The 13,442-nt window shown below is 43.2% G+C and overlaps 1 protein-coding gene across 12 annotated transcripts in view; it reads right to left on the reverse strand.

Moving 5' to 3' along the window:
* DMD (dystrophin) overlaps positions 1 to 13,442 on the reverse strand; it is a 1,036,503-nt gene that overhangs the window by 87,964 nt on the left and 935,097 nt on the right. Inside the window, exon 1 of one of the 12 annotated variants that reach the window (XM_081197763.1) lies at positions 2,931 to 3,147. The exons of the other annotated variants lie outside the window; for them this stretch is intronic. Coding sequence (XP_081053889.1) covers positions 2,931 to 2,950 — 20 coding nt within the window. The 5' untranslated portion in view covers positions 2,951 to 3,147. Of the gene's footprint in view, positions 1 to 2,930; positions 3,148 to 13,442 lie in introns of those variants that run through there. 12 annotated transcript variants of the gene reach the window in all.

Here is a 13,442-nt window from a genome sequence, read left to right on the forward strand (position 1 = left end):
TACCTCGGGTTAAGAATTTAATTCGTTCTGGAGGTCTGTTCTTAACCTGAGGTACCACTTTAGCTAATGGGGCTGCCCGCTGCCGCCGCACAATTTCTGTTCTCATGCTAAAGCAAAGTTCTTAACCAGAGGTACTATTTCTGGGTTAGCGGAGTCTGTAACCTGAAGCGTCTGTAACCTGAAGTGTCTGTAACCCGAGGTACCACTGTACTGCCCCGACTTCTGTCCTGGCAGGCACAAATGTGAAGGGCTGTAGAAGTGAAAGACTTTCTGCCACCTCAATCCCCCCTCCCCCATCATTCCCAATTAGGTTTGCTCTGTCCACCATTAGAACTTCTTTCATAGGAATATAAATATATTAAACATTTTTCATTGTATTCTTGAATGTATTTCTAAAATGTGTATTTTATATTTAAATATTTTACCATATGCTCTTTGGATTCTAGCATGTGCACTTGTTAAAAAGCTGTTGTAGGTAAAAAAATTGAGCATGGAATTGCATATTCATTCATCACATTATATTATTCTTAATTTGCAACAGCATTAGAGCAAGTTCCATCCCCCTCCCACTGCGATTTGGAAAATGCAGTATGAACTAGATGCGTATGTGTGAAGAATAACAAAATGCTGTCAGGTGGCAACAGGGAACCCCAAACACCTACTTACTAATAATCAGAAATTAAAAAATAATAAATCACCAGACTGCAGAACTGAAACAGCCTTTTGTCTTTTTTTTTGTTTTCCTGTTTTCCAGTAGTGCCTGAGATTATCACAGATTTAATGGACCAGCGGTATGTGTACATTTAAATAGATAGATGGATATAAAATATATAGACTCAGATTTGGTTTTGGTTTTGCTAACTAAAGCTAACACTTCAAAGAAATACTAATATAAATCAAATTGTCACTCATTCTAGAGCAGAGTAAATTATGGGCCAATTAAAATGTAACCTGCCTGTAAAAGCTGTTATTTAGAGCTGCAAATATCCCTCCTCCCATCTTCTCCCAATTTCCTGAAGGGAAACTAATCAGGGTGAAAATAATAGAATAGTGATGCAGAAAGTAGCAGCCTCTTGTGGTTTGCGAAGGATTACTGTTTGTCTTAATCTATAATCCTCGGATGAGTGTGTTTTTGAGAAAAAGTTGGCCGTTTGTTGTTTTATTGGCTTTGGCTGGCATTTTCAGAATTCCAAGATGATGCACAAATTAAAAAGTTTTTGCATTAATATCAAGTAGGAGCAGAAGGGAGTAAATGTCAATTGCTAAATACAGTATGGTAATTATTTTTCTGTCTCTTTTGATGTGCAGGATTTTATTGTGTGCACACTGACAGTTTTTAAAGCTTGGTGAGCCAACCCCTCCAGCTGTTACTTGTCCACTGATCTATTTGCTTTTCAAAGCTTATCCTCTCCACTTCTGCCAAAGCAATTTCACTGCAGGGTCTTGTCGAATTCTGGATCAAACAATGATGACTGCAATTCCTTAGTGATAATGGACCGAATATCTTTTAGGGAACTATATTTCCTCTGGTATTAATAGGGTACAAGCAACACCTCAGTAGTTCTTATTTTAAGAGGCAAGGTGGAATATAGCATTACTATAACAAGGGAGTGTTTTTCTAAGATCCTATACTTAGATGCTCTTTCTAAGATCCTATACTAATTTCCTACAAAGGTACACCATATAAAATTTCTCATTTCTGTTCACAGCAAATACAAATCTCTCTCTCTCTCTCTCTCTCTCTCTCTCTCTCTCTCTCTCACACACACACACACACACACACACTTCTTATTTTCTAACCCCAACATTTAGGAATATATATATATATATATATATATATATATATATATATATATATTCAAGTTAACGTAGAGAACAATTGACTTATTTAGCAATATGATATACCAGATATAATGCTGTATATTTTTTCTACTCGTAAATTTTACAATGATGCAGGTATCAACCACAATGATGGGGGAGGGGGAATCACCAAAATGCAATACTCAGTGCTTTGTTTTGCCTTTAAAGTTTTCTATTAATGATGCAAACAAACAGTTTCTCCCCAAGGGCCCTCCCCGTACACATTTGAGTCTCTCTCCCTTTCTTTATCCCGACTTCCTGCTTAGCTGCTGCTTACATGTATTCTTTCATTCATACCTACACAGCCAGCATGTTCCAACTAGACCACATTCACCAAGACACGGAAGGCGCATTAAAGAGAGAGAGAGAAAAAGGAATGCACTGAATTAAACGTCAGTTCGAATTCCCAGAAGAAATCAAGCAGATATTTGACCTTTTAACTCGGTGAATGAAAAGTCTGGTGAGCTTTCTTCTGCGGGGTCCTTACACACATAATGGTAAATAATATGACTTCTCTCTCCTTCCTCTTTTTTTTTAAGGCAGTCACAGAATGCATCCTGATTAAAAGGTACTTTAGAAAGTGCCAGGCTACAAAATCGAGGGCTTTTAAACCCCTGAACGACAGAAATGTAGAGAGAAACTGGGCTGCGCGCCGGGGAAAATTACTTTGATGTCAGGATAATTCCCAGGCCCCCCCCCCTCTCTCTCTGTGTGTGTACGTACTCTCTCTCTCTCTCTCTCTCTCTCACGAATTAAAAACAAAACCCCCACCCAACCGCCTCCGCACCGGGGAGAAGAAATCTTTCATCTTCAAAGTCTACAGCCGTGGGAGAAAGGGTTAAACTCTGGCATGCTCCAGCCAGCTACAAGCACCTGCACTGAGAACAAGAGAAAACAGCTGGCAGGGAGGACGCTCAAGCTGTAAATTCCCAATGCAAAGACGTCTTCAGAAGTTTAATTTGCCTTTAACTACCCTGGCTTGCCAGCAGCACACAAGCCTCGACAAGTGCGAGGTTTTCATTGAAAAAGAATAGGAAAAAAGGACGGGTTTGAATAATAATTAAACTTACCTTTTGAGTTGCTCCCTCATCGCCGTGAACTGATCAGAGATTCCAAAGAGGGAGGGAAAAGGAAAGGACGATGGAGAAGATTCCTAGACTCTGTGTGTGTGTGTGTGTTTGTTTGTGTGTCTTGTGTTTGTAACCTCACGCAAAACTAAGCCAGCCCGGCGCGAAGCAGCAAATAGCACTGCGGTGAGAGTAGCATTCTCGTGCTAAGGGCGTAAGAGAAGCGAAGTGGGAGGGAAGGCTGCAGGGCTAGACAGGGCGGAGCTCTCGCTGCCTCGGCTCCACCTATTAAACCTGCAAACAACAAGCGGAGAACTCCAAAGAAATGGCACCGTTTGCATGGGAAGCGGAGGGGTTTATTTAAGGTAGAACCAAAAGATGCCATCCGGCGTGCCTCCGAAGAATGCCAGGACGAGGCGAAAGGACCGAAGCGCAAATGATCTCATGGAACAGAAGCGAGCACTGGAGCAAGGGGGCTGGGGTGGCTCCTCCTGAAACGTAGGAGATGACAGAGAAAGGAGGGAAAAAAGGGGAAACTCGTAGGCACAAAGAATTAATTCACTGAGGTCTGATTTCATTATTACGCTTTAAGCGCCAGCCTTTTCTGACCTTGCGTTCTTCGGTTAAAAGATTGGAGAGGGCAACAGCGGAACACAGGGGAAATGTGGGTATGGAAGGAGACGTTTTTAAAACGACGCGCTGTTCCGGATGTAAAATGTCCAACTACTTCAGATATAAACTCTTTATTCTGCATCTGTAACACAACTTCAATAAGTCATACCGCGCTCCCCACCTACTCAAAGCCATTTCTCTTTCTATCCTTCCCCCACGCAATCTTTAAAATGCAAGAAAAGCGAAACGAGAGTACACATGGTCCTCTTGAATCCTCCATGTTTTCATTAGGTTAATTTTTAGGAATGCAAAAGGACTGCAGTCCATGAAAGTTTATGCCACAGTCTCCCCCGCCCCACGAAAAACACACATTTTTATTGCCATTTCAACATAAAGGTAAACTGTATAACATATACATTAACTTTGTTGCATTACTTAGTTTCACCCTGTTAAGTCTTTCAGATGCCACAAGACTTTGTGGCTTTGGGGTGTGCATGGTTTATAAGAATTTTAGCTTATATTGCTGCAACGGTGATAAGGAGAAAAAGTACTTTCATGTAAAGTATGAGTAACATGAATGCTTAAATTGCTCTGAATTGATAATCTTTGGAGGCCAGTTGAGCATGTAATGGGAATAGATTGGCAATATCTCCCAGGCATGACAGATAATGCATGCTTGGTATGGTCCAAAAGGATACCCACTGTGACCTCTAAGGAAAGGGTTTGTGTGCCTTTGAATTCTTCTGTGATAATAAACCTTCTGGATGAGTATGGATCTGCTGGGTACCAACTCTCACTAAGAGAAAGCCAACATACAGTAGCATGCCACTCACTCTGTGCTGTTCACACAGACAGAACAAGGACATTTCTATGGAAATGAGAGTATTATACCCAAACTCTCTCCAACATTAGAGACAATTCTGGGACACATTCAGGGCAGTGAGTTGACCAAGGTAGAAACCGTCCAAGAGCCTAGACTTGCATGCTGCTTTTTTCCTGGCAGATGCCCCTTGCCTCATTCCAGACAGCTGTCTACTCTATATAGTTGAGCTCAGCCTAATAGGAAAGGTGTGGGAAAGATGCAGTGCATGACAATACTGTATCCTGAGTGCTCTCACCTGTGTTGAAATAATGATTTACACCCTGCATTCAGTGTAGGCGAAAGTAGGGTGTGTGTGTGCCACCGTGCAAACTGCATAAGTTTGATAAGAATTAGAGCAGTACAAACCTGCAGGTGCAGATATGAGCTTAGGTTAAAAAGTAACCTCACTGTGGCAGGGAAAGGTTGTATGGATCTATTCACAACTGTCTACTCCAGTGAATCACCAATCTGAAAGAGAGCTATGGTCAACATCTTGAGCAGTCTGAGTCTAAATGTGCATCAGTCTGAGTCTAAGTGTGGAGAATAGCTAAATACTGTTCAGCTTTTATTTCCATATTTGAAATTGGATTGCTCCAACATATATCTAGAATCCCAAATCAGTCATGATAAACTGTTATTTAGCAGTGTTTCCATTTAACCATACATGTTGCAAGGTCTTTTTTTGATTCATTAAAAAATAATAATCACCAAATCAGTCTTTATACTGTATTTTAGTTAGCACTAAAGAAAGACCGTGCTGCTATAATAATAATAATAGTAATAATAGTAATAATAGTAATAATAGTAATAGTAATAATAATAATAATAATAATAATAATAATAATAATAATAATAATTTATTTATACCCCACCCATCTGGCTGGGTTCCCCCAGCCACTCTGGGCGGCTTCCAACTAAATATTAAAAACAGTACAGCATCAAACATTAAAAACTTCCCTAAAGAGGGCTGCCTTCAGTTGTCTTTTAAAAGTAAAATAGTTGTTTATTGCTTTGACATCTGCTGGGAGGGCATTCCACAGGGCAGGCGCCACTACCGAGAAGGCCCTCTGCCTGGTTCCCTGTAACCTTACTTCTCGCAATGAGGGAACTGCCAGAAGGCCCTCGGCACTGGATCTCAGTGTCCGGGCTGAACGATGGGGGTGGAGACGCTCCTTCAGTTATACAGGACCGAGGCCGTTTAGGGCTTTAAAGGTCAGCACCAACACTTTGAATTGTGCTCGGAAACGTACTGGTGTTATGTGGTCCCGGCGGCCACTCCCAGTCACCAGTCTAGCTGCCTCATTCTGGATTGATTGCAGTTTCCGGGTCACCTTCAAAGGTAGCCCCACGTAGAGCGCGTTGCAGTAGTCCAAGCGGGAGATAACTAGAGCATGTACCACTCTGGCAAGACAGTCCGCGGGCAGGTAGGGTCTTAGCCTGCGTACCAGGTGGAGCTGGTAGACAGCTGCCCTAGACACAGAATTAACCTGTGCCTCCATGGACAGCTGTGAGTCCAAAATGACTCCCAGGCTGCGCACCTGGTCCTTCAGGGGCACAGTTACCCCATTCAGGACCAGGGAATCCCCCACACCCGCCTGCCCCCTGTCCCCCAAAAACAGTACTTCTGTCTTGTCAGGATTCAACCTCAATCTGTTAGCCGCCATCCATCCTCCAACAGCCTCCAGGCACTCACACAGGACCTTCACGGCCTTCACTGGTTCTGATTTAAAGGAGAGGTAGTGCTGGGTGTCAACTGCATACTGATGAACACCCAGCCCAAACCCCCTGATGATCTCTCCCAGCGGCTTCATATAGATATTAAAAAGCATGGGGGAGAGGACGGAACCCTGAGGCACCCCACAAGTGAGAGCCCAGGGGTCTGAACACTCATCCCCCACCACCACTTTCTGGACACGGCCCAGGAGAAAGGAGTGGAACCACCGTATAACAGTGCCCCCAGCTCCCAGCCCCTCTAGACGGTCCAGAAGGATTTTATGGTCGATGGTGTCAAAGGCCGCTGAGAGATCCAGCAGGACTAGGAAACAGCTCTCACCTTTGTCCCTAGCCCGCCGGAGATCATCAACCAGCGCGACCAAGGCAGTTTCAGTCCCATGGTGAGGCCTGAATCCCCATTGGAAGGGATCCAAATGGTCCGCATCCTCCAGGCGTGCTTGGAGTTGTTTGGCAACCACCCGCTCAATCACCTTGCCCAAGAATGGTAAATTTGAGACTGGGCGATAGTTGGCCAAATTGGCTGGGTCTAAAGATGCTTTTTTAAGAAGCGGTTTAATGACCGCCTCTTTCAGCGGGTCTGGGAAGGCTCCCTCACAGAGGGAAGCATTCACCACCCCGCAGAGCCCATCGCCCAGCCCTTCTCGGCTCGCTTTTAACAGCCAGGATGGGCAAGGATCAAGGAAACAGATGGTCGGTTTCACTTGTCAAAGCAGCCTGTCCACATCCTCGGAGGTAACAGATTGGAATTGATCCCATGTAACAGGACTAGACAGAACTCTAGCACTCTCCCACCCTGGCCCTGCTCCCACGGTGGAGTCTACCTCCTTCTGAATCTGAGCGACTTTATCTGCAAAACACTTTGCAAAAGCATTGCAGGAGATCTTGGGGTCCCTACCAGGCCCCGGTGGTGCAGGTGGTTCCGATATATTGCGAACCACCTGAAAAAGTCTCCTGCTGCTGTTTTCTGCAGATGCAATGGAGGCGGTGAAGAAGGCCCTCTTCGCCGTCGCCATTGCCACTTGGTAGGCTTGATGTTGAGCTCTAGCCTGTGTCCGGTCTGATTCAGAATGAGTTTTCCGCCACCGGCGCTCTAGCCGTCTCAACAATTGTTTCATCACCCTCAGCTCCGGGGAAAACCAAGGGGCTGTCTGGACTCCATGCAATCAGAGAGGGCGCTTCGGAGCCAGACAATCAATAGCCCTGGTTAACTCCGCATTCCAGCGGGCCACCAGGGAATCAGCTGAAAGGCCATCAACTTGGGATAAAACATCCCCTACCACTCTCTGGAAGCCAATTGGATCCATTAAGTGGCGGGGGCCGACCATCCAAATCGGTCCCTCCTCCCTGCAGAGGGGAAGGGTCGCGGAGAAGTCCAATTGCACTAGGAAGTGATCTGACCATGGCACTTCTTTTGTTTCGCTTTTAGTTAATGTCAGATCACCAACATCCGTAGAGGTAAACACCAAGTCTAAGGCATGTCCGTGGCTATGAGTTGGGCCAAACTTATTCAGGGACAGCCCCATGGAGACCATGCTTTCCACGAAGTCCCGAGCGGCCCCTTGTAAGGTCGTGTCGGTATGGATGTTAAAATCCCCTAGGACAACCAAGCTAGGTGTCTCCAGGAGCATATCCGCCACGACCTGAAGCAGCTCGGGCAAGGAATCCTTGGTGCAGTGGGGAGGTCAGTACACCAATAGGAATCCTGTACTGCCCCTATTGCCCAACTTCCAGAACATGCACTCAGAGAACTGGGTCTTCCCAATAGGACGCCTGGTGCAGACTAATGACTTCCTAAAAATCACTGCAACCCCCCCTCCCCGCCCACATGACCTGGGTTGCTGTGCGTAAGAGAAACCTGGTGGGCAAGCAGCGGCAAGGACAGGCCCATCTGCCTCATCCAACCAGGTCTCTGTCACACATGCCAGGTCAAATCCTCCATCCACAATCAGGTCGTGGATGGCAGTGGTTTTATTCATCATTGACCTGGCATTGCACAGCAACACTTTCAGGTCATGTGGGTTTCCCTTGCTGATTCCAGTATCCTTCCAGTCAGGACCAGACCTGGACGCAGGGATAGTCCTCAAACAACGACTAAACCTGCCTCCTTGGTAATGACATGGTCTGGTCTTAGCGTAACTCCTCCTCTGGCCTGTGATCACTGAGATTGGGTGTCCCAATACATTCCCTCCTGTGGAACCTGCCCCAGCCATTCTATTGGCCGAGGCCCACTCCCAGGCAGCCCTGACCCTTCCCCTTAAAAGGCAAAATACAAACTATATAATAACTTAACAGAATAATAAAAATAGAAGCACAGCAAAAAACAATAGTGCTAAAATTAAACTATTCCCCACCCTAACTAAATACTTAACCAACCGCAAGCAGAAATAAAATTATAAAACATTATAAAAAACCACCACCACCATTTAAGGTGCAGCAAATTAAAAGCAGTTAAAACATTTAAAACCATTTTGTCACTTGCTGCAGGTAGCTGCTCAGGCCTCTAAACTGTAGTGGTGAGTGCAGGCCCCGCCCCCTACGCCAGATGGAATTGGCAGGAGAGGTAGCGGTCCTCCCAACACTCAAGGAGGCAGCAACAGCAGCAGTGTCCCAGAGGCCTTGATGGAGGCCCTCAAGCTGTGGCGATGAGTGCAGGCTCCGCCCCCTAGGCCAGATGGAGTTAGCAGGAAAGGGAGCGGTCCTCCCAACACTCACGCAGGCAGCAACAGCAGCCTATTGCTACATATTGTTACAGGCCACCCCAATTCCTGCTGAGCCAGGCACAGTATTCCAGGGGTCCTTGCCCTCAATCAAAGTCTTTGCTACTTTGGAGAACTGAAGACATGGCGGAGCCTGTCGTAGCTTTAAGAAAAATGATTTATTCACATATTCACCACTTTAGTCTACATAGAGGGAATACAGATCTTACAGCATGGTCATCTCAAGAGGAGCTTGTTCACCACAGCAGTGCAGCACTGGAATTCAAGGCAACTTTCCCAGCCTCCCTTCAGCCACCTTGCCAAAATGGTTCTTCTCAGCACACCTTGCTAAAGACACACTTTTCTTGTCACTTCTCTCTCACTCACACACATACAACCACCTTAGCAACCACTGTGTGCCCAGGCCCAAGGATTCCTCTTAGATCAGGGGCCAGCAACCTTTCTCAGCCATGGGCTGGTCCACTGTCCCTCAGACCATGTGCCGGGCTGGACTATAATTTGAAAAAAATTATGAACGGATTCCTATGCCCCACAAATAATCCAGAGATGCATTTTAAATAAAAGGACACATTCTACTCATGTAAAAACACGCTGATTCCCGGACCGTCCACGGGCAGGATTGAGAAGGCGATTGGGCCGCATCTGGTCCCCGGGCCTTAGGTTGCATACCCCTGTCTTAGATGGACCATCAACACCTTTTGTTACGTTAACAACTTGGCTCACCCTAAGCTAGTTATGTGAAGCTGCCTGAGCTTGTGATCCTAAACTGAATGCAACAAGGCTTGGCTTAGTTTTAATTAACCAAACTTTGCTAACTTCAGGAATTTTAGCTCTTTATTGAATCTAGATATTATGGAGAGTTTGTCACTCTCCCAAACTCATAATATCATCAGAAGAGGAGCAATGGTCTGGCACAGGGGTCAGGAAACTTTTTCAGCAGGGGGCCGGTCCACTGTCCCTCAGACCTTGTGGGGGACCGGACTATATTTTTAGGGGAGGAGAAATGAATTAATTACTATGCCCCACAAATAACCCAGAGGTGCATTTGAAATAAAAGCACATATTCTACTCATGCAAAAACACCAGGCAGGCCCCACAAATAACCCAGAGATGCATTTTAAATAAAAGGACACATTCTACTCATGTAAAAACATGCTGATTCCTAGACTGTCCACGAGCCAGATTGAGAAAGCAATTGGGCCAGATCCGGCCCCTGGGCCTTAGTTTGCCAACCCATGGTATAGCAGCACAGATTCACATGTACACTATTTAAATCCTGATCTCTATTCTGCAGATGCTATCCTGATCTCTTCTATGACCAGGAGAACTCTTCACAAGTGGAAAGTTCTTGTATATACACAAAACATTTCATTTCATAGAAGAGAGTGTGAATGCTTGCAAATAAATACAACATATGCAGCAGAACCTCTATGTATATTGGGTGGGGTGGAATCAGTTCAAAGGCCACCATATTGAAACAGCAGACTTCATGCTTAGCAAACAACATTGAGAGTCTTTTTTAATAACCAAACGGTGTATAAATTTTATGAAACAATAAATTAGTTTCCACAAAGGACTTAAAAATAGACACTTGTAATCAAGGAATCAAATCACTAGGAGCATAGGAAACTGCCTTATACCAAGGGGACCATCTAGCTCAATATTTTCTACACTGAAGAGCAGTATCGATGGCTTTACCCGCCACACTCCCCATCTGGCATTACATATGATGCCATGCAAGACAGGGCCTGTTTCACAGTGGCACTGAGATTATGGGAACCTCTAGAGAGTTTAATGACTTTACAGCATAAGGCTATGATACTTTTCCTGAGGGGCTATATAAACTGTGAAGTGTTGATGTTGTTAAACATGTTTATTTTTCCTGAATTATTTGCCAGCAATAGATTCTTTTTAAATTCTGTGTATTGGTTTTTTATAAACTTTCATTATTTTCTATACTTTTAACATTTCTGTAAGTCAACCTGTAGATCAGTGCTGGGTAGAAGGGCAGAATGCAAATATTTAAATTAATTAAATCTATAGAAATCTATCAAGACTTGATAATGCTGCCCCCTGGTCTCTCCATTGTCTCTATGGGCAACTAAAGGCAGCTTTGGGTGAAGGCACCTAGAAGACATTAATAATGGCTACTGCTAAGGAAAAACCTCCCCAACAGCTCCATCAAAGTCTAAGGCCATGTATCTTATGAAAGTAACACGATCAAGCTCAGATTATCTGCATACTCTCCAACATTTATCCAATGAAAATAGGGACATCCCATTCCACAATGATAATTTTGCTAATTATACCCCACACATCTTTCTGGGTTGCCCCAGCCACTCTGGGCAGCTTCCAACATATATAAAACATAATAAAACACTAAACATTAATAAACTTCTATATACAGGATTGTGTATTTGTGGTCTTCCCATAAGGAAACAAAGAAATCAGAGTTCACCACAAATAAAGTAGGGTCTTTGGAAGCCATCACACCAGACACTTGTTATGTAAATGGCTCAGGCCCCAAATATCTGAAAGACCACCAACTTCCTTACAGACACTCTCAAGTGTTAAGATTGGCAGAGGAGACCCTCTTGCTAGTTTTGCTGCCCTCAGAAATCTGGGGGAGTAATGGCCAGCATGTTTTCTATGCGAGTCCCTAAGTTGTGGAAGTCCCAAACCCATTGAGGTATATCCAGCGACTTTATTATACAGTTTTCACAAATGCTGAATTGTACCTCTTTACCATGGCTTTTAACATCTGAGAAGTATTATTCAGGACCTATCCTCCTTTCGTGATTGTATTTTTTTGTAATTTTAAATTTTAATGTATTTTAAATCATTCTGGGAATTTAGGATGACGTGTGGGATCATAACAATATGCTAACTAGCATTCCCATAGTTCTTCTTTCTTGTGTGAAAGTTGAAGGGAAAAGTGAAACTGGGTTACATGTTTTACCAGAATGTCTGCAATATTTTGCTTGAGCTCAGGGATGAATTTGAATGATGCCCTCTCCTCCTTTCAGTAATCTTTATAACACTATATTTGCTCATTCATTTCCATTTCTATTACTAGCTTAAGGAGAAATATCGACCACTGCTCCACTTTACTATGTATTTACACACAAAATACTAAAATAACTAAAAGATCTAGAAATCTATTTTTAATTATGTTTACATATTTCTTCCTAATCCCACAGAAATAAGGAGAATCAGATTGCCTCAGAAGTAATGAAACCTGAGACAAAGCATTCTGAAGTAACTGCTGCTGAGAATGTGAGCAGCAGTCAGCTTCAATAAGAGCTTTCAATTCCCAGTCCACCTTAATAGTAAATTGAAGCTGTCCTTTGGCACATTCTGTCTTCTTTTCCCATGCATTGTTACCAAGTACTAGGAGTATAAAAACTAGTCTGAAATTCTGACACTTTGCATAATCTTCTTTCTCCTTCAGTAACAAATAAAGCATTGTATTCAATTAGACTCACAGCAGGTGAAAACCCCAATTAGTGTATCCATTCTCCTGGTGCTTTTTTCCTACCTTACACCCACACAGCACCCTTTAAAAAAAAAAAAAAACACTGAAGGGGAAATCTGAGTCATTCCACAATTCAAAAGCGTATTAACTCTTTGATCTCCACATCAAAATGTTATCAGCTGAATAACAAATGGGGAAAAAACACACATGAAAAGAAAAGAGAGAAAACGTCTGACTAGCTTTACAATTTCAGAACAGAAATATATATATATTATATGCTTTTGGCTGGTTGACACAAATCTATAAAATCTCTTGGCTTGTCCTACCTACAAAAACATGAAATGAACAATGACAAAACTACCCTAAGATGACAAAATTGCTGCTCTGCTCCAGAGGAAATAGATTTGAGTGGGGATGACGAGTGGCAGTTAAGGGAAGCAATAAACAAAATACTGTAAAGTAAATTCATGTAAAATAATAGGCACAGCTCATTTGGGACCAATGGAAAAATTCCCTATTTATATAGTGTTTTCTAAAAGGGTTGAAATCATTTATTATGAGATGTCACAATACCCCAATAACTCATCTGCCTTGCTCTATTCCTTAGTCAAGTGTGAACCTGATATTTGTGTTGTATTTGGCTTCACCTCTAGCAGATAACAGAGTAGAGTTGCAGGACTTCATCTGTGTGTTGATGGAGTTTATGTATCCCTTGCCATATATATATCAGGATCCTGGAAAATATTAAAACCCAATGGACTGTATAGGGCAATATGTCAAGGAGAAAGTGTGTATATTTGTGTCATTCCACATTTTAAATGGCTAAAAATGACAACAGGATTTGTCATTTTTGATACCTCTGATGGTACATAGGAATTTTGACCTGTTTTGTTCCGTTGAAGTCTCTAGAGATGTAAGACTAAATGGGTTATTTAGTGAAGTGACATTATGAGTAACATATACTAACAAAATAATTGTATCATTGTGATCACTGCTTCTTAGAGTATCCTTTGATCTACTGCTCTCTCTCCATCTACCTAGGTGCACACTTTCCTAGAAAACACAACAGGATTCATAGCTCAAGCTTACTGTGAAAATCTGAAGGAAGTCCCATC

The sequence above is a fragment of the Podarcis bocagei genome (genome assembly GCF_964188305.1).
Source record: "Podarcis bocagei genome assembly, chromosome: 6".
Lineage (NCBI taxonomy): Eukaryota > Metazoa > Chordata > Lepidosauria > Squamata > Lacertidae > Podarcis > Podarcis bocagei.